General features: G+C 40.7%; 1 protein-coding gene across 10 annotated transcripts in view; it reads left to right on the top strand.

Moving 5' to 3' along the window:
• The first annotated feature begins 5,982 nt into the window (after positions 1 to 5,982).
• FIP1L1 (factor interacting with PAPOLA and CPSF1) overlaps positions 5,983 to 20,408 on the top strand; it is an 80,378-nt gene continuing 65,952 nt past the window's right edge. For 2 of the 10 annotated variants that reach the window (XM_077815629.1, XM_077815630.1), the window contains exons 1-4: positions 5,985 to 6,205; positions 7,931 to 7,970; positions 13,963 to 14,020; positions 15,338 to 15,441. In XM_077815629.1, the coding sequence (XP_077671755.1) occupies positions 6,124 to 6,205; positions 7,931 to 7,970; positions 13,963 to 14,020; positions 15,338 to 15,441 (284 nt within the window). In that variant the 5' untranslated portion in view covers positions 5,985 to 6,123. Of the gene's footprint in view, positions 6,206 to 7,930; positions 7,971 to 13,962; positions 14,021 to 15,337; positions 15,442 to 20,408 lie in introns of those variants that run through there. The other 8 variants (XM_077815627.1, XM_077815628.1, XM_077815626.1 and 5 more) reach the window with 8 other exon arrangements.

The raw sequence follows: 20,408 nt of genomic DNA, 5'->3' as shown, positions 1-20,408 counted from the left end.
ATGAGCTTTCGTGAGCTACAGCCACAAGTACTCCTTTTCTTTTTGCAAAGACAGACTAACACGGCTGTTACTCTGAAACCTGTCATTCCCCCCATTGCTTCCTGTGGCTCCCCCCCCCCCCGCAACCCCTCCACCCTAGCTTACCTCCACTCTGCCTGATCCCCTGAACACGCCACCGCTCCTCTTCTCCCCCCTCCCTCTCAGGCGAGGGAGAAGCAGTGCGTTCAGGGGAGCAGGCAGAGCGGAGGTAAGCGAGGGTGGGGGGAGCGCAGGAAGTAATGGGGGAGGTAGAGGAACCGCTCCCCGCCCCAGTTTGCCTCCACTCCACCACCACCGCCTCCCCCGAGCATGCCGTCATTCGGCTTCTCCTCCCTCCCTGCCAGGCTTGCTGCGCGAAAGCCTGGGAGGGAGGGAGCAGGGAGAAACGGAGCAGCGGCAGCGCGCTCAGGGGAGCAGGTGGAGGCGGAGCGGAGGCGAGCTGGGGAGGCGGGGGCACATTTCTAGGGGCAGCATGGCTGGCGCCGGAATGCCACCCCTAGAAATGTGCCGCCCCAAGCACCTGCTTGTTTTGCTGGTGCCTAGAGCTGGCCCTGGGTATGGTAGATCTCAAATCAATGAAGGCACACTAAGAAAGACCTCAAGACTTCTGGAATATGCTGCTCAGACAGCTTCACTTTTCTTTGCACTGCCTGTCCCTCCCTTCTCACATTTATCTCCAGACTTTTTCTCCTTGTCCAGAGCTATTCCGCCCACAACATTCATTGAACTTTCTGAAACTTTGCACTTTTAGAGAGTGGTAAGGGATTGACTCTGTATACACAAATTTGCAGAGGGACAATAGGGTTGAGGTCTGTTATTTCTCACCTGTGCATATTATTTATTTATTTGAAACCATTTTTGCTGTTAACAAGCATGTTATCTCTGGAGACACAAATCCACAGTTTGAGAACTGCAAAACTAAGCATCTCTGATGGTATCTTCTAGACTGAGCACTGAGTCCCATTGGGTAGATAGAAAGATTAACCTAAGTAATCTGTACAGAAGCCCTTGGAACCTCATAAGATTGGGTCCCTAATCCATGAACTATTGGAACTCATTTACAAAACTTTTCTTAAACATTACATTAATATATTGTCTCATACTGTAGAATTAGAATTTATAATCCCTATTCCATGATGAGATATCTTTGAGCTATAATGTATCTTAATTAAAACTATCTTTAGATAGGTTTTTTCCTCAAAAAGCATTTTATTAAAAAAATCCGATTTAAATAAAAAATCTGACTTATTTTTATTTTTTTTTTTTAAAATCATTGATTTTTATCCACCCTAATTTGATGTCTTGTCGTGTTTTTGTTAGGAGGAGAAATTAATGATGTGTGTCAGGTATTTCTTTGGTGAAATCCTATTTACAAAGAACGTACACTCTCCTATTTCCCAGAACACAATAGGAACAACTACAGGCAGTTTCTTTGCTCACAATTTCTAAGCCTGTCTTTCCTGTGCCTGAAGGGGATCTGACTCTGCTCCCTCTCAGGACTAAAAGAAAAGGAGTACTTGTGGCACCTTAGAGACTAACCAATTTGTTTGAGCATGAGCTTTCGTGAGCTACAGCTCACAATACAGACTAACACGGCTGTTACTCTGAAACCTCTCAGGACTGTTTCTCAGCTTTTCTGATGGCATTCTGATGGCTTTCACAGGGACAAACCATTTGCAGCCACTCAATGCTCCAGTCCCTGTGTTTCCAATCAGTCCCCAAGGAAAATCCTCAGCCTGCATGGCTTAGCTGTTTATCTGCTCTGCATGTGCCCTAATGCCTTGGGGGTGGCTTCTATTGTCTCCAGCTATCTTATTCCATAAAAGAGCTTAATTACTTCTTCTGTTTAGTCTGAATGGAAGGTGGCTAGCATGACCATAAGTTTTAAAGGGGCTGTGGTTGCCTATAGATCAATGACACTGTTTGTGGCAGCCATAACCACAATACCTTATCTCAAAACAGATTATTGTTCTTTTACACCATGCAACTTAATATTGCACAATAAATTATTGAAAGGTAAGTCATTCAAAAATTATTCCACATGTTGCTCAATTACAAGAAATAAATACTTAGAATTTGTAAAGTAGTTGAAAATCAGTCCTACAGAAACCATCAAAAATAATTCTGTCCACAGGCCACCTTAAAAAAAAATTCTTAAAAATATCTATCACTTTATTTGAAAAAAGCTACAAACTACCATATTTCATCTAATGACATTCAATTCTCAGACCTGACAATAAACACTCCTGATCTTCTGTAGTGAATGGCAGGGGAATGTTCTTTTAATTCCATCAATGCCCCTCTGCCATGTACATTGGTCAAACTGGACAGTCTCTACGTAAAAGAATAAATGGACACAAATCAGATGTCAAGAATTATAACATTCATAAACCAGTCGGAGAACACTTCAATCTCTCTGGTCATGCAATTACAGACATGAAGGTCGCTATCTTAAAACAAAAAAACTTCAAATCCAGACTCCAGCGAGAAACTGCTGAATTGGAATTCATTTGCAAATTGGATATTATTAATTTAGGCTTAAATAGAGACTGGGAGTGGCTAAGTCATTATGCAAGGTAGCCTATTTCCCCTTGTTTTTTTCCTACCCCCCCTTCCCCCCAGACGTTCTGGTTAAACTTGGATTTATGCTGGAAATGGCCCACCTTGATTATCATACACATTGTAAGGAGAGTGGTCAGTTTGGATGAGCTATTACCAGCAAGAGAGTGAGTTTGTGTGTGTGTGGGGGGGGTGAGGGGTGAGAAAACCTGCATTTGTGCTGGAAATGGCCCACCTTGATTTTCATACACACTGTAAGGAGAGTGGTCACTTTGGATAAGCTATTACCAGCAGGAGAGTGAGTTTGTGTGTGTGGTTTATGGAAAAAAGGGGAGGGGGTGAGAAAACCTGGATTTGTGTTGGAAATGGCCCACCGTGATTATCATACACATTGTAAAGAGAGTGGTCACGTTAGATAAGCTATTACCAGTAGGAGAGTGGGGTGGGAGGAGGTATTGTTTCATGGCCTCTGTGTATATAATGACAGGTTTCAGAGTAACAGCCGTGGTAGTCTGTATTCGCAAAAAGAAAAGGAGTACTTGTGGCACCACATCAGATGAAGTGAGCTGTAGCTCACGAAAGCTCATGCTCAAATAAATTGGTTAGTCTCTAAGGTGCCACAAGTACTCCTTTTCTTTTTGTGTATATAATGTCTTCTGCAGTTTCCACAGTATGCATCCGATGAAGTGAGCTGTAGCTCACGAAAGCTTATGCTCAAATAAATTGGTTAGTCTCTAAGGTGCCAGAAGTACTCCTTTTCTTTCAGCTCTGATGTGTCTCCCTCCTCTTCCCACTCTGATCCATCTTTTTCTCTATTCTCTGCTCTTATTTGTATCTTTGTTTATTTCAGCTGTGACCTATTATTTTAACCTACTAGCTGTGGTGTAAAACTTTACAGTGCAGAACAATATGAAAGATGAAAATTAGGCTGGAAAACTACTCGATATGAACAATTAATGCCAAAAGGGATTGGTGATAGTTGATCACCAAGCCGCTGGGCCTATACCCATGCAGAATTAATTCCTTGTCAGATTGAATTATCTTGGAGGCTAAAAATCCTGAAGGTTTTATTTTTTTTACATATCACAAATGCTGAAAATTTTTGTTTTTATTGCCTTCTGCTTTTCCAGTGTTGTTTTTATTTTTCAGTGTTTTAAGGTGCCACAAGTACTCCTTTTCTTTTAACTTCCATTGTTTTCACAGTTATGCAGAGTCAAAGCAATGGAAGTTCTGTGAAGAAATCATGAGGGTTTAAAAAAAACAACAACACACCCCAGAGTGCAATTTTTTCTCTTTATAAGCCAGTTTGAAAGGAAGACTACTAGCCAGTGTACAAAATCAGATTAACCAGTGGAAGTTCATAGTGACTCCATTAACAAGGACATTTATATTGGTAGTTATTTGTAGTATGTTTTAATTATTATCTGTGCAAATACTTAAGTATTCCAGAAATTAAAATAATCAGTATTGATTTGAAGACTCACCGTAAACTGGAAATCTTGTAAGTTTTAAAAAATGATTTAAAAGTAGTTTCATGTTCTGCACCTGGCCTTTGAGTCCTGTCAATTTCTGTGGGTTTAGTATCAGTTTTTTTTAATTCAATTTTTTATTTTCTCAACTGCGTGAAAGTCCAAACAAACAAGTAAAACTGACTGACTCTACAGGCAAAACAGTGTAACTGGCATAGACTAAGGGCCCAATCCTGCAAGCACTCTTCTCAGGTGGACCATTGTGTCTACATGGAGTTCCGAGTATGACCAAGGTCAAAGTACTGTCAAATATAGGAAGTGAACAAATGGGGAGCAGTGGGGAAAGAGAAATACTGTACTGACCCTTAATAAAAGATACAAGTTTCTTAAGGTATATATAAACTTGTTGTATAGGAAACCTACGTCTGAAAACTTTCCCAATCAAACCACCTTTCTCAGTCCATTTATGATTGCATAGTAAACGAGAACTGATTGTAGCAATGAAAATGACCTGACTTCACTGCATGGTTAAATAATTAACAAAAGTAATGTTCCATTCATACTCATCACACCATTTTCAAACATTTATCTCGAAAGGAAATTTCTTCATTCAAGACTACATCTATGCCAAGTACAAAGCTGTAAAACAAGGTTGTCCATGCAGATGATTCAAAGAATGAGCTCCCTGCCACAAAGTGGAGCTTTTAATATTTGCATAGGCTTCTGTTTTGATTGTCAGAGCGTGGATGATGCCATGAGAGATTCTTTCAGTGTTTGCAGTGGGATGAGGAAAATCCTCACACCTGGGCCGAAGTGGACCCAGGAAGGTGGGCCAAATTTGTTTCCACACCTCCCTCTTCTTACATTTTATCATTAAACGTTCCCTTAGTTGGTGCGGGGCTGAAACCACATTAAAGATGGCCACCATTTTTCCACAGCATTTCCTGCACGTGAAAGGGAGGCTTCCTATAACAAAGATGGCAGCCATTGCCTACTGTTTTTGAAAACTCAGGCAAGGCTGCCTTTAAGGAAAATGGTCTCACTTCCCATGCTCAATGGACAGGAAGAGGACATGCCAACATAGGGAGCAGTAGCGATGCCTAAAGGGAATGAGGGAGGGGTGTGACAGAAAAAGAGAAGGTGAGGATGCTGGGCCGATGAAGGGGAAGGGAGGGGAAATACAGAGACTGCGGGCGCAAGGGGGAGAACAGTGAGGGCAGGATCCTGGCTGCCGTGTGGAGGAATGCAGGATAATGCTAGTGAGTGGGTAGCAAGAGACAGAATGGCAGCCTCCCACCCTAAGGATAAGGAAGACTAAACCCTTCCCCCTGTGCCAGTAGCCTGGGAAAGGCCTCCATTCGTGTGGGCCTGTTCAGGGCTGGATTCGCCAAGCTGCAACGAGCAGCATGCTCCAGCTGGGGAAGGGTTCACCCCGAGAGACTCCCACCGCAAACACTTCCGCGTGACTTGGTTTAATCTTTTTATTTTGGGGCTGGGTCTCACTGAGGATTTCTTGTAACCCTTGTGGCTGGCAAGTGTGTATTCCCCCCGCCCCTAGCTGCAGGGAGCAGCCCCCGTTTCTGTGGCACCAGTTACCCCGGCCCGGGGGCCCAGGGCCCGACACGATAGTTGTGGGCCTAAGGCAGGCCGGCCCTGTAGCCTTCTCCGCAGGGCGCCCCCCCAGAGGGGATTCTCTCCCCATTATGCCGCAAGGGCCAGGCCACCTTACTCCTTCCCGCACTAGGCCCTACCGGGTGAGGGGGCAGGCCCCGTTTCCCCGCCCCAACCCCCGTTGTCCTGCCCCCAGCGGGGGCCGGCCCGGCGTCCTAGTGCTTCGGGGGCGGCGGGGCCGGCCCTTTCCTGTGTGTGTGTCAGTCACTCGGCGGGGGGAGGGGAAGCGCTGAGCGAGCGAGCGGCGGCTCCTCGGTGGGGGAGGGGCGGGCGCTGCACACACCGGCCTCCGCCGCTCGGAGCTCCTCGGCTGCCGCTAGAAGCGCCTGCGGGGCCCGCGCGGGGAGCCGGCGCCTGTGTCTGCGCTCGGCAGGGGCCGGCGGCCATGTCGACCGGCGAGGTGGAGCGGCTGGCGGCGGACCTGAGCGGGACCGGCGGGGATGAGGAGGAGGAGTGGCTCTATGGCGGTACGGACCTTCCTAGGCCTCGGCCTGGCCCGGCCGCCGCGGGCTCCCTCCCTGGCGCCGCGGTACGGGGACAGGCCGGAAGGGGAGCGCTAGGCCCCAGCGTGCGCAGCACTCACTGTCCCCATCGGCTAGGCCGGCTCCTTGGGCCGGGCCGGGCCGGCTGCCTCCCGCCCCGCTCCCCGCGTGCCCACCTCCCGCGGGAGCCGCTCCGGGGGCCTGCTGGTGCTGGAACCACCTGCTAATGCGGCCGGCTTGGGGGCTGGGCATGGCCCACCCCGGGTCTCCTGATAACTAGTGTGATGATTATAGTGATCTGCGGCCCTGCGCCCCTCCGCCCCATTTCGGCCTGGTCCCCGCCTACTGCCTGGCCGCCCGAGGGTCTTCAGCGCTCCCCTCGTTATCCCCTCCTCCTCGGGCCTGAGGCCGCTGCTTGTTGTGTGCGACCCCTTTTAAAAAGTCCATGATTCTCTCTGGTCTCGTAACTTCGCCATCACCATCCTATTTAGGCACTTCCTATATCTAGACTCCTCTGAAATACCACAGATTTAAAATGTGTATTTTCAAATGTAGTTTCCTATTCTGTATAGCGACTGTACCATTGGCTGTAGAAGAGCTAAGAGGAAAAGGTTGTTTGGACACTGGGTTCATATAATGCTTCAGTCTATAATCTGTACCAAATCCACTCGTTTTGGAAAGGAGGCTTAGAATATAATGACTGCTCATAATAGATATGCGCTAAGAGGGGTTTCATTTTCTGAGAGGTCGTAGTGGTTCAGATGCTTCGAGGAAATCCTGGGGTGTGATTGGTATGGGAGTACTGAATACATATTTAGGGACCATTACTGCAGCCTTCATTCACCTGAGTAGTTTCACCAAAATCCATGGGGTTGCTTGTGTGAATAAAGATAGCAAGATCAAAGCCTTATTTTCTGTCATGCCTTTCATATAAATTGTCTTAAAATTCTTTGAATTCTCAACACCAATAAACTGTCTTAGACGCTTCTTGTTGTAGATTAAAGTTTCATGTACATAACTCACATTTCAATATAATGATAACAGTAAATAAGTGACCTAAAAATGAAAACAAGTTTGAAATACTGTAATTGCTCTTTCTCTTTTTGGTTTGAAACTTGTAGAGCTTGACTTCCTTGGGTATGTCTACACTGCCACTGGAAGTGAGTGTCTTAGACTGGGTAGACAGACTCTTCAGCTAGCATACTAAAAAATAGCCGTGTGGACATTGTGGCCTGGGCTCAGAGCTTGGACTGTCAAACCTAAGGTGTTGTGTGGGCTTGAGAACCTGAGCTTCAGCCCAAGCCACAACATCAACACTGCTGTTTTTAGCATGCTACCTTGAGCCTCACAAGCACGAGTCTGTTTTCCCTGACTGGGAGGCTTGTTTCCAGCTGCAGTGTAGACATACCCATTTACCCTAACCACGTTAATGCTGCCTGCAAACTAAAACCCTGATACCACAAAGGGTCTGTTTGTGGAGCTCTGTTGGCTTAAGTGGGGTGCTGTGTTGGCTCACATGTCTGACCACACAGATCCAACTCAGGATTGGAGGGTCCACAGTTTTATTTAGTGGCATATTTAAAAGGGATCATTGTTTACATAAAGTCATTTGGTATAGGATCAGAATTAGAGCTTGCAAGATACTCTGCTATTTTTGACTCCATGGTTTCTAATACATAATTCTTAACTAATGTGTTTTTCTTTTGACAGATGAAAATGAACCAGAGAGACCAGAGGAACAAAAAGCTAGGTGAGTTTTTTGCGGATGATACTAAACTGGGAGGAGTGGTAGATACGCTGGAGGGCAGGGATAGGATACAGAGGGACCTAGACAAATTAGAGGATTGGGCCAAAAGAAATCTGATGAGGTTCAATAAGGATAAGTGCAGGGTCCTGCACTTAGGACGGAAGAACCCAATGCACAGCTACAGACTAGGGACCGAATGGCTGGGCAGCAGTTCTGCGGAAAAGGACCTAGGGGTGACAGTGGACGAGAAGCTGGATATGAGTCAGCAGTGTGCCCTTGTAGCCAAGAAGGCCAATGGCATTTTGGGATGTATAAGTAGGGGCATAGCGAGCAGATCGAGGGACGTGATCGTCCCCCTCTATTCGACATTGGTGAGGCCTCATCTGGAGTACTGTGTCCAGTTTTGGGCCCCACACTACAAGAAGGATGTGGATAAATTGGAAAGAGTCCAGCGAAGGGCAACAAAAATGATTAGGGGTCTGGAACACATGAGTTATGAGGAGAGGCTGAGGGAACTGGGATTGTTTAGTCTGCGGAAGAGAAGAATGAGGGGGGATTTGATAGCTGCTTTCAACTACCTGAAAGGTGGTTCCAGAGAGGATGGTTCTAGACTATTCTCAGTGGTAGAAGAGGACAGGACAAGGAGTAATGGTCTCAAGTTGCAGTGGGGGAGGTTTAGGTTGGATATTAGGAAAAACTTGTTCACTAGGAGGGTGGTGAAACATTGGAATGCGTTGCCTAGGGAGGTAGTGGAATCTCCTTCCTCAGAAGTTTTTAAGGTCAGGTTTGACAAAGCCCTGGCTGGGATGATTTAACTGGGGATGGGTCCTGCTTTTGTGCAGGGGGTTGGACTAGATGACCTCCTGAGGTCCCTTCCAACCCTGATATTCTATGAGTGTCTTGACAGTTGTGAATCTGCTAATGTAGTTTTGCAAAAAGTGTATTCAGAACAAATCATTTCACACCTGTTTCTTGCAAAGTGATAGCCACTTGTAAGTCTAACTTTAAATGAATTTGGGATGTTCAGTCTTAAATATGAAAGTTCACTTTTAGTTCAGGGTTATCTATATTGGTGCTTCTCAAGCTATCTGATGTGGGGCACTGGCAGTTTTTTTTTCCAATGTGCGCACAGACCAGCAGCCGATGGCTTGCGGACCGGCACCGGTCCACGGACCAACTCTTTGAGTGGCACTGATCTATATCACTATAGAAAGGACTAACAGATTTCTTTAACATAGCTTTTGTTACATTGGGAGCCTACTACTGTAGAACGAGGGACCCCCGCCACCACACTTAAATGGATTGTTATAGGAGGCATAGGGATATCTGCTGTAATTTACAGTATTTGCAATGAACATGAAACATATAAAATTTCAGCTAGAAATAGAAGCTACAGTGAAATAAGAACATTTTGCTCTGTTTTCCAGGGGTTACTGCTCTCTTTGGAGGGCACGTGACACAAAAGATATTGACCAATAAAGGCATCCAGAACGATAAATATGACATTAAAAATATCAGCATGGAACCATTCATTTTTGCTAGTTCTTGGTTTTTATTCGTTTGACTTGATTAGAGTGTTCCTAAAGTCAGATTCTAGGGTTGAAACATATACTGAATGTTCCTGGGGATTGACTTGTTGGGGATGTACATGTTAGATTTCAGTTAACCCCTTTTAAATTGTTTCTGAGGAGTGGAATTGTCAAGAATGACTGAGATTCCCGAGCAGTAAGTGTTTTCTAGGTATCCCTTGACCAGGCTACTTAGTGCCTTGATGGTAAGGACTGAAATCTTCTACTTGATATGATTTTCTGTAGCGAGCAGAGGGCAGGTGTGATATGCTCACAGTATCTTGTGTTAGTGAGGAGATGTGCTGCTGCATTCTGATTTCCTCAGCAGTGGAACTGTCAGGCCCACATAGATTGTATTGTTGCAGTTCAGGCAGGAGATGACAAAGACATGAATTACCAAAGCCAGGTTGTTATTGACAAGGATAGGACATGCCTTCTGGCCAGCGAGAGATAGTAGAACATGTTACTTGTATGTGCTGCTATGTGAGAGTTTAGCTTCAGCAAGAAATCCAGGAAAGCCTCCTAAATTGCACAGTGCCTACAAACTCTTCTTGGCATTTTATTCTACCTGTCAGTATAACCTAAGTCTTACAGTGGTTTAACGTCAACCAGCTTTCCTTCATCCAAGAGCATATCTGAGCCAAGCGTTGGTTTAACTTGGTGACAGAGATCATCCAGACGTCCCCACAACTGCAGCTGTGCCCAGTATCCCCTGCAACTGCAGGGTGTGGAGACTGAGATCGTGCCAAGATATAACTCGGGAAGGCTGCATCTTCATTTCTAGGCTGCAACTACACTGAAGTCTTTGGCCCAGGTATTTAGGTGTTGCTGTGCTCAGATTTGCAGAGCTTAATTGTTTTAGAGTCTGATCCCCACAGTCTATGGTTTTACACTCCTAAGTGCCTAAATCCCTTTTGAAAAAAGATTTAGGTTCTTAAATCAGGTGTCGTGACAGTGAGCTCAGCAATGCCGAAGTACCTTTACAAATCTGAGCCTTTTAGAAGTTTTCCCATCATTAGTCTAGCGCAATGCAGTTCTGCTGTTGCTGATGGAAGCGCTAAAGTAGATTAGAGATCTGGCATTTTTACAGTGTCATCTAGACATGCTGTTTTAGTGTGGTTTTTTTTTCACTATAACCTATAGATAAGCGTGACAATAATTTTCTTCTGTTATAATTTCAGCAGATAATATTGCTTACATTGATAAAAATAGAAAAATGCTAAAAATTAGCACAGTTGGAGGAAATTATGGGAGTCAGACAATTATTGAATGAAAGTAGATGTTGAGATTCAAAAAGTTAAAGCTTTATAAACCATTAAAACACAACTTTTCAGCAGCACATGTCAAAATATACAAATGAATATCCTGAAATCAACAAATTATACCTGTTGTTACAAATTCACTATGAATGAATAGTAAAAAGTCTAAATCACTGGATGTTGACTCTATACTCTGCCTATCTGTAAATTTGGTTATCATCTATGGAAATGTATTTCTGTTTGTGTGTGTGTATCGAGAAATCCATGTGTACCAATTAAAAAAATCTAATCCTTCGAAGCCTGCTTATAGTCACCCATAGTAACTAGCTCAGAGCAGGGTTACATGACAATGTTAAAGGACTAAACCAATATATTCAACCTTTTCCACCTTTGCAAACACTGATGCTGAGGCTGCACTGGTGTTTAACCAATGGTGGAAGAATTGCTAATAATTTTCAGTGTCATCAAGGCCACAGTGTGGAGTAGCTGTAGTAAGTGCTTTATTCCCTGCTGAAAACAACTATTGCAAGACTGGCCTTTCTTCTCTGAATTTTCTGGAGCAACTGCATCAAGACTGAATTTTTTTTTACCCTTCCCTCCAGAGGGCAATGGTGGGGTAGAGATTTGAAATTCAGTGCTTTACAGCTGTCTGTTATGTAATGACTTCTGTATTCCACAGTGGATTCAGTTCTAATGGAGTGAAGCTTCACTATAAGAGGAATGAAAGTCCACTAAAATGCACTCAAGCAATTTCGGACTTGCATACTCCCTTCATATGGAAGTAGAATCATTATATATGATCGATTATGATCATGTTCCACTGTATCTATTACTTGTAAACATTTGAATCCAGTTTTGCTATCCACGGGGTCATATTTGTGGACAGGAGTCAATGAAAATTTAAACAAATTTCTTATAATGAAATAATCCCTTTTGTTTCAATCTGTTTTCTAATACTACTTTCATATTGGTGAGTCTTCTGATATTGATGGTGGAAATTACACTATCTTGTTGCCTTCTGATTTTCTAATATCTTCTCTAAATAATCTCCAGATTCTTCTTCCCCATAGTGTTTCATTGAAATGCTCGTGAGGCTTTCTTCTTCTCTAGGTTTTCAGACCCTTGGGGCTAGATTCACAGAGTCCAACATTTACGTGCCACTGGCATTCACTAAACTACTGCTCAGCTGCTGCCTAATCACCTTTAAAGGATAGTATTTAGGCTTCACTCTCTCATCATTTTGTACTGGTTAGCTTAGGCAGCTCTCCACCAAGCATGCTGACGTCTGTGAATCCCTTATTTTTAGGCACCTAACTTTCCCTGTGCATTGTGTGGGGAGCCAACTCAGGGTTGTGAATTCCACTAGGTGGCAGAGGGCTTAAGTCCCCCTTGGGAATCTAGCCTTCAGTGTAGTTGTTTGATTTCCTAATCTTGCTGCCATCAGCTCCATTTCAACAACTTTTGTCAAAATGGCTATCGTGCTAGTTTGCTTAGTTAGGTGTGCAGTAAAAGTGATTTGTCACATTTGAGTACAGCTGATGATGAAAAGAAATACTGAAAGAACACAGAGCCATGGAAAGTTAATAATGTACCTGCATTCTCCGAGATTCACTGTACTTGAGCATGTCTAATCAAAAATATTTTCATGCTTATTGAACCAGCTCTGTGGCAAATAAACTTTAAATTGTATTTGCCATAGTAATAAAATGTGCTGGACTAGTTGTTTGATGTATTGGTTATTTTTAAGGCTTTGTAATGATCTCATAATTAATGTCACACTGGAAAATCTGTTTTCTTTTTAGAGTATTGACTATGTGGTAGTTAAAATGATCAGCTGTTAAATGAGTTGGTTCCTGGAGTTTTTAGTCAATAGTGCCACACCTGACCACAAAATAAACCGTCCTGATAGACAGTAATTGGCATCACTGTTGGCAGTGTGTAGAATGGATACTAAACTACCTCCTAACCCCTAAATTGGCTTATTTCAGGTTCGGACAGAGTGGGGAAGGTTGTACTACTACTAATGCTCTAGTCTCCATTCTTGTAATTCCAGAAAAATTCAAAAATGTTACATTCAGTGATTTGTTTTTTAACTTTACAGTAGCCAGTGTGTCAACAGTGATGTGAAACACCTAGATTTGAATCCCAAAACCAGATTCAGTCCTGGTAACGAGCAGATACAACTCTCATTGAAGCATTGGGAGTGTTGCCAACTTAAGTTAGTACTGAATTTGTTTTTTTGACTGATTGCCCATCCAGAAAGAAGCTGGGACAACAGACCCCATCTCAAATAAATCTGTTAGTCTTTAAGGTGCCACCGGACCCCTTCTTGTTTTTGTGGATACAGACTAATACGGCTACCCCCTGATACTAGACTCCAGCCAGTGGCTTGAGGAAATAATTTTAAGTACCAGTATTCTCTTTTTCAGTTAAGGAGCATTGGTCAGCGTGGCTCTTGTATGTTGTTTTGTTTGTTAAGCAACATAAACAAGGATGTCAACAAAGTGTTAGAAATTTAGTTTAGTAGTCAGTTTAGTAGTCAGTTTTTGCTGTCTCAGAAGCAACAAAACACTGGCTATTGAGTTAACTTGTTTATAAATTTGAGTGCCACAATGACTTAAAAAACAAACAGAATTTTCAAAACTGGTGGACATTACAAATCAGGTTACAACAAATTTAAAGGCCAATCAAAGGTTGTATTTAAAATATCTTGTACTATTGTGCCAGATAAAAAAAGAAAAAGAAACCTTGATAGAGATTTTTTTGAAGCATTCTTTGATGTTTAGGCACACGTCTTTCACCATTTTAACCGAAGATGTGTCTAAACAACCTAGTCATTGTAAAATCTGAGTCCTCATTTTGCATACTAAGGACCAAATCCTCCTCCCGTTATACTCAATGAAAAAGCTCCCTTATGACTTCAATAGGTATAGGATCCAAACATGGTGAAAAATTGAAAATACAGTACTCAAAAAATATCTAGTTCACATAATTTGTGTCACCTGATAACTTAATGTCAACTTTACACTATCTCTTAGAATATTTTTGCTTAGCAGTCATATAAAAGACTGCTAGGACATTGACTGTACTTCAAAATACTGTATCAGTGCTTTTTCACTGTAACATGTAGGTACGTGTAGTAACTAGCTTGCATTTTCTGTTTTTAAGTGCTCCACCTCCTTCTGCAAATGAAGAGGAAGCTGCTGAAAATGGTGTAGTGAAAACGGTAATTCTAAATATGTATTACAGACATTAGTTAATACGCTTTGCTTTCACATGGGGCAGTGATAATTTCAGTGACTAAAGAACTTCGCTAAAGTAACTGACTTTACATGTTAGTTTGTAAGTTGTCACTTTATTTGGCTAATTTTCAGTTCATTTTTTATGTGCAATGCTTGCCAGAAATTTCTTAACATCCGAAACGGTACTTTTTCTGTCACCTTCTGTGTCTCTCGTGGGTTAACCTTTCACTAAGAATTACCTTTAAAATGGGTCTAACAATGACCTAATAGGAATGTTGAAACTTATCTAATGTTTGGAAAGTGTTTTGTGGTTGTCGGATTAAAAGCACTGTGAAAATGCTAATTACTATTAGTGCTGCAAACGTTTTTTTGGGGGGATAATTCTGATTTTGTAAATGAACAATGGTTTTAATATTTTGGACACATGGAGACAACTAGTTAGTACAATGTTTTAAATGTGTATGCATGTTAATACTCATTTCTAATAACGTCTGCCCCTTCCCCCTTTTGCATCTCCAGGCAATTAACTTGTGTGCTACAGAGAAGAACCGTATATTAAGACATGTTAATAAAATTAAGGTTATTAAGGGAAAAGGAGGAATAGGAAGGGTATACATATTGGATCAACAGTATGCCTTAATTTTATAAATTCCTGAGTAACAGGAAAAAATCAGATAATTTATTCAAGGACTATTATTGGTATACATTGAATACGTTATTTGATGAGTAGTATTCACCCAGCTGTAGAAAAAAGAAATTGTTTATGTAAATTATTTAATGAAAATTTTTGATGTTTGCTGAATTTCATGTACCTGACCATTGTTTTTACCAGCATTTGTATATATTAGTATTTGATTTGCTGAGAAAGTGTAAATAAAGATGCAGAGAACTTGTTTTCTCTTATTTTTGTATTCTTTCCGTGTTGAGCAGGTGATGGAAGAGCTGAACTGTTATGGACTAGGTAGACAAACTGCGGTCTTGGGTAGCCAAAACCAGTTTTTCTTTACTATGCAAAATGTTGCATTTCACAAATAGCGTATTGACATTCAAGATACTTAAGTCTTATCACCCCTTTGCATCCAGATATCATCAATGTTTACGTAGACTCAATGGATAAGTTTGGTTTTCCTGGTAGCACCCTGTTGTGCTAAGCAGTAGATGCCAGCTGTAAGCCAAAAAGTATAAAGTAACTTGTTAATGTTCATTTGTTTTTCCATCAAAGTTCTCTGGAATGGATGCTTAAGTCTATGATATTTTAGGCAAATATCTGATTGTACCTTTTATGTCTGTTTTTGTTGAAGAAGGTGACAGAGGCTGAGGATGACAGTGACAGTGACAGCGATGATGATGAGGATGATGTTCATGTCACCATAGGAGATATTAAAACAGGAGCTCCACAGTATGGGTAAGTTATTTTCAGTGCCTGAATATTAAGTGTTTGACTCAGATCTTGCAGCAAGTATAATGCTTAAAATAGAGGACAACTAATTTGTTCTGTGTGCTTCTATTTAGCCTTTTCATGTGGTTAACCAATTAAAATTTAATTATCAAATTGATCTGAAAAGAGAAAACTGTAAAATAGAATTTCTGCAAGGAAGAACCAGCAGATGGGTTACATTTTCACTTTCAGTTTCTGAAAAACACAGGGTGGGTTTGATTTAAATCATGATGTAAATCGCTAGTCAGGAAGACTCGATCTAATCATGGATTTCTACATAAAGGTGCATTCTTGTTGGTCGTTATAACCTTAATACATATTTTTCACAACTCAGAGATAGATGTAGGTTTCATTTTTAGAAGGTACACACTATACATTTTTAAAGTGATTTATTTTGAAAACTTTTCAGATTCGTTTTAGAGTTATACCAGAAAATGAATGATTGTTTGGTTATTACATTTACCAAAGGTAACTGAAGCAGATATTTATGAAGTCATTGGGAGGCGAACTATCTCCAATTCAACGGGTTAATCATTAATATTTGGAGGATTTTCTTGCCATGCTGTATTAGGAGGAAAACATCACCAGAGAGACATTTAAATTGTTTTATTTAACTAAAACAACAACGTTCTGTATTCTGGATTATTTTTCTTCAACAGCAAACATATAATATTTTAACAAAACAAGCATATGAATTTTTGAATTTAGTTAAACATTCAAGTTTTTTAAAATCAGGTTTGTTTTTTAAAATTGTTTTTAATTAAAATAGTTAATTTTTTTTTTTTAAAAATATTTCATTTAAATCAACTATGTGAGCCAGGTCAACATGAGAAACTTAAAATATTCTGCTGCTAACTCAGTCGTCTTCACCTTCATTTTCCTGTTTGTTCATAATCTGGAAAAGAAAAACAAGTTTTCCTGCTTTGTCAGGTCCCAAACAATTTCTCACTTCGGAATGATTTAGTTTAGAGGAAGAAAATATTCTTTCTACGGAAGCAGAAGAAGCTATTGCTGTTAAAAGTGAGATTATCACTTCAACAGTCTCTGAATCCAAGTGCTTGAATGACTTCTTACCAGTTCACTGGTGTGACTTTCTTTAAAACATCATCAGCAAACACATAGTTCTTGAATGGTTCACCCTTAGGTCTAAAGTCTGTTATAGTTGGCATTATGGAGGGATGTTTGCTGGATGTCCATGTCCTAGCCAGCTCATCATCTTCAGCAGTTAAGGTTTGACCCTGGTACCAAGTATTGAGAATATTTGGAAGAAAATGACCTGGAGATAGTTCTTGTCCCATTTGTTTTTTTAGTGCTTGTAATTTAACTCTGTCATTGCATATTTCTCTTTTTAAGATCTCACTCAGTTCCTTCCAAATTTCAATAGCATCAGCAATAAAACAGCTATTTCCCTGCATTTTGTTCAAGGCTACAGAAATAGGCTTCAGGGTACTCAGCATGTGTTTAACATTTCTCTTAAACCCAATGCTGAGAACTTTGGCTGTGACAGTGTCATCTGTTTTTTCATGAACGGTCATCAGATTAGGCAAGTTCTTGATCTAGTGCTCAAAACAGTCCACTACTGAGTTCCATCGTACATCTTGTGGGAGAGTTAGCTTGGTTCCTCCAACTTTTTTCAGAGCAGCTGCTACAAAGTGGTTGTTACAGAAGTGTTTTGCGGTTTCAACAACATTAGCCTTTATTTCTGGAACACTGAAGTCTTTGGCTAGGCGGTACATCGAATGAGCACTGCAGAGGCATGTTGTTAGCTTGGGACTCTCTGCTAAATAATTTCTTCTCATCTTGGATACATTTGCAGCATTGTCTGTGACTAGACATTTGAATTTTTTTTCAGTTCTAGCTTTTACTGCTGCTTCTTGTAAGTATTCTGCTGTGTGTGCATTTCCTGTTGTATCAATTTTTTCTGTAAGGAAGACATTCCCTTTTTCTGTTGTCACACAAGCACATACAACAGGATCATTGTGGACATTGCTCCACCCATAAAGACTCAGGTTAACAATTTCACCCTCTAGACTTTTTGCACACCGCTCAATTTCTCTTTCATACACTTCATCTGGCAATTTGTCTGAGACATCTGCTCTGTTGGGTGGACTGTATTCTGGTCTTAATGACTGAACCGTGTTAATGAAGTGTGCGTTCTCAGTCATACGGAAAGGAGAGTTTGTTGCATAAACAAACAGGGCAATTTTTTCATCAATTACCTCTTTTTGTAATCTGCTGGTTCTTATCACAAACTTAGTTATGGTTGTTTCTGGATGATGGAGAATTTTTTTTCTTTTTGCTACAGGTTTGAGTTCACTGTGGCTATGTGACATACATGATGTGACTGAAACACTATCATTGGCAGATAACTCTGAAACTATAGAAAATGATGGTGAGCTTGAAGGTGGATAGTTTTGAGAATCCTGTATGTTGAGGATGGATTCTCCTAAACAAAATAAGATAATGCAGTTATTTAATTATTATTACCATACTGCTCATTTAGTATTACTCATTGCATTCACTGACACTCAGTACTATTTTAAAGGTGAAATTGTAAAAGGAAGATCTGCCTATTTCATCTATTTATTTTTATCACAACTGCATCTAAAATGATAGAGTAACAACTATATTTTTTGCTCAAACATGAGAATTTAAAAATAGTTCAGAAGGAAGACAGGCAGTCCTTAAGACAGAACTATGAAATAAAAAAGTTTACCAACCTGAAGATCCTGCATCTTCAGACATGTTCTTTTCATCATCTTTAACGCAGCTTCCTCCTGAAAAGGAACACTTCTCATGATGTTGTTTCATTCGGGCAACCAGGCCTTGCATTTCTTTGTTGCACTGTTTGCATGTTGCACGCATGCCTGTCTTACTCACAGGTAGAGGAACTTCATTGAAACGTTCCCAAACTGGGTCTCTTTTACAGTCTGTTGCCATTACAGGTTTTCCTTTCTAGTGAGAGAATGGTATAATAGTTCTCAAATCAATGAAGGGTACACTCAAAAAGGCCTCAAGACTTCTGAAATATACTGTTCAAACAGCTTCACTTTTGTTTCTATTGCCTGTCCCTCCCTTCTCGCATTTATCTCCAGACTTCTTCTCCTTGTCCAGAGCTATGCTGCCCCCAACAATCTTTTCTATTCATTGAACTTTCTGAAACTTTGCACTTTTAGAGAGAGGTAAGGGAATGACTCTGTGTACACAAATTTGCAGAGGGACAACAGGGATGAGGTCAGTTATTTCTCAGCCCGCCCCCCCCCCTTATTTATATATTTGAAACCATTTTTGCTGTTAACAAGCATGTTATCTCTGGAGACACAAATCCATAGTTCGAGAACTGCAAAACTAAGCATCTCTGATGGTATCTTCTAGACTGAGCACTGAGTCTCATTGGGTAGATAGAAAAATTAACCTAAATAATCTATACAGAAGCCCCTGGAACCCCATAAGATTGGGTCCCTAATTCATGAACTATTGGAACTCATTTACAAAACTTTTCTTAAACATTACATGAATATATTGTCTCATACTATAGAATTGGAATTTATAATCCCTATTCCATGATGAGATATCTTTGAGCTATAATGTATCTTAAATAAAACTATCTTTAGATAGGTTTCTTCCTCAAAAAGCATTTTATTTAAAAAATCAATTTTTTTTTTAAATCATTGATTTTTATCCACCCTGGAAGAACAGTTGCATTGCAGAAACGTATGGTGGCTGAGACTTACAGTTTTAATTAAGTGGCAATATAACCAAATTAGAATTTTAGGTTAATATTTATGATATATTGACTTTTCCTTTGCAAACTGGAAAGTATTATGCACAAAGAGAACATTAAATATGTTTGTTCTCAATCTAGTTTCTAGTGGACAAGGTGCATATTAAAACACCATCATATCTGGCATTTTTATGATGTTCATAGAGGATTTAGTGGACTTCAGGGTTGAACTGGCAGTCCTTAGAGATGGTCCCTCAAAGTTAGGGCTCAGGCACACGGTTGGGCTGTGTAGAAAAACTTGCATTATCACTGACCTGTATTTTTTTTCCTGTGAATAGAGGACTTCATTTTCACTTTCTGCTACTCCAACAACTTTAAAGAGTACTAAGTTCACTTAAAATTATGGAATACAATTTTCCAAGTGAATTATGTATTTACAAGGATTCTGAAGGAACAGCACCATTAAAGAATGAAAGTCTACTTTAGGGTTGCTATTCACGTGTAGAATAAAATTCTATTAATCTCATGCCTATGATAATACTGAGCCAAATTCTGCTTGCCTTTCTCATATGTGTAGTCCAGTTGACTATTTACGTGAATAGAACTAGTAGAGTTTAATGCTGTATGTGCTGCAGTAGTACATTTTTCTAGGCATAATTTACTGGGTTATGTACACTATCTTAACAGTCTTACGTACACAGTCTTAACTTTAGAATTATGTTGCATATTCTTCAGTTTTGCAAAGTGTTCACTATTCCAGAGCTTTTAGTATTTCATATCTTAAAATAACTAAATTTGCCAAACTGTGCAATATTAAAAAATGCAAACTCTGTCATCAGTATTTGTGATTGATTGTCATTTCAACAGCATACTGCATGCTCTGGAGCTGGTCACTCTTGGATAAGGAGAACCTGGAGGGGGGGGAATAGGGAGGAAGGTTAGGATTACATTTTTCATGGCCAGGGTACCCCTCTTACTCTGACTACCTAGGATTATTGGCATATTATACTAAAGCTTATTAAACTGAGTACAAGGAATTTTAAATAAAGTGAACATTTTTTCTAAAAAGCCCTTCCAGAACAAGGTTATACAATGAATTTGTCACCCACTCTTGCTTTTATGAATGGAAAATAGATTTTAAAATTAATTCAGTTTTAGTTTAAATAAACTTTAGTACAGTAAGTTATTTTACAAGCTTAAATTATCTCCA

The sequence above is a fragment of the Eretmochelys imbricata genome, chromosome 4, assembly GCF_965152235.1.
Source record: "Eretmochelys imbricata isolate rEreImb1 chromosome 4, rEreImb1.hap1, whole genome shotgun sequence".
Classification (NCBI taxonomy): domain Eukaryota; kingdom Metazoa; phylum Chordata; order Testudines; family Cheloniidae; genus Eretmochelys; species Eretmochelys imbricata.
Note: the sequence above shows the minus strand (reverse complement) of the source record. Positions and strands in the feature narration are given on the sequence as shown.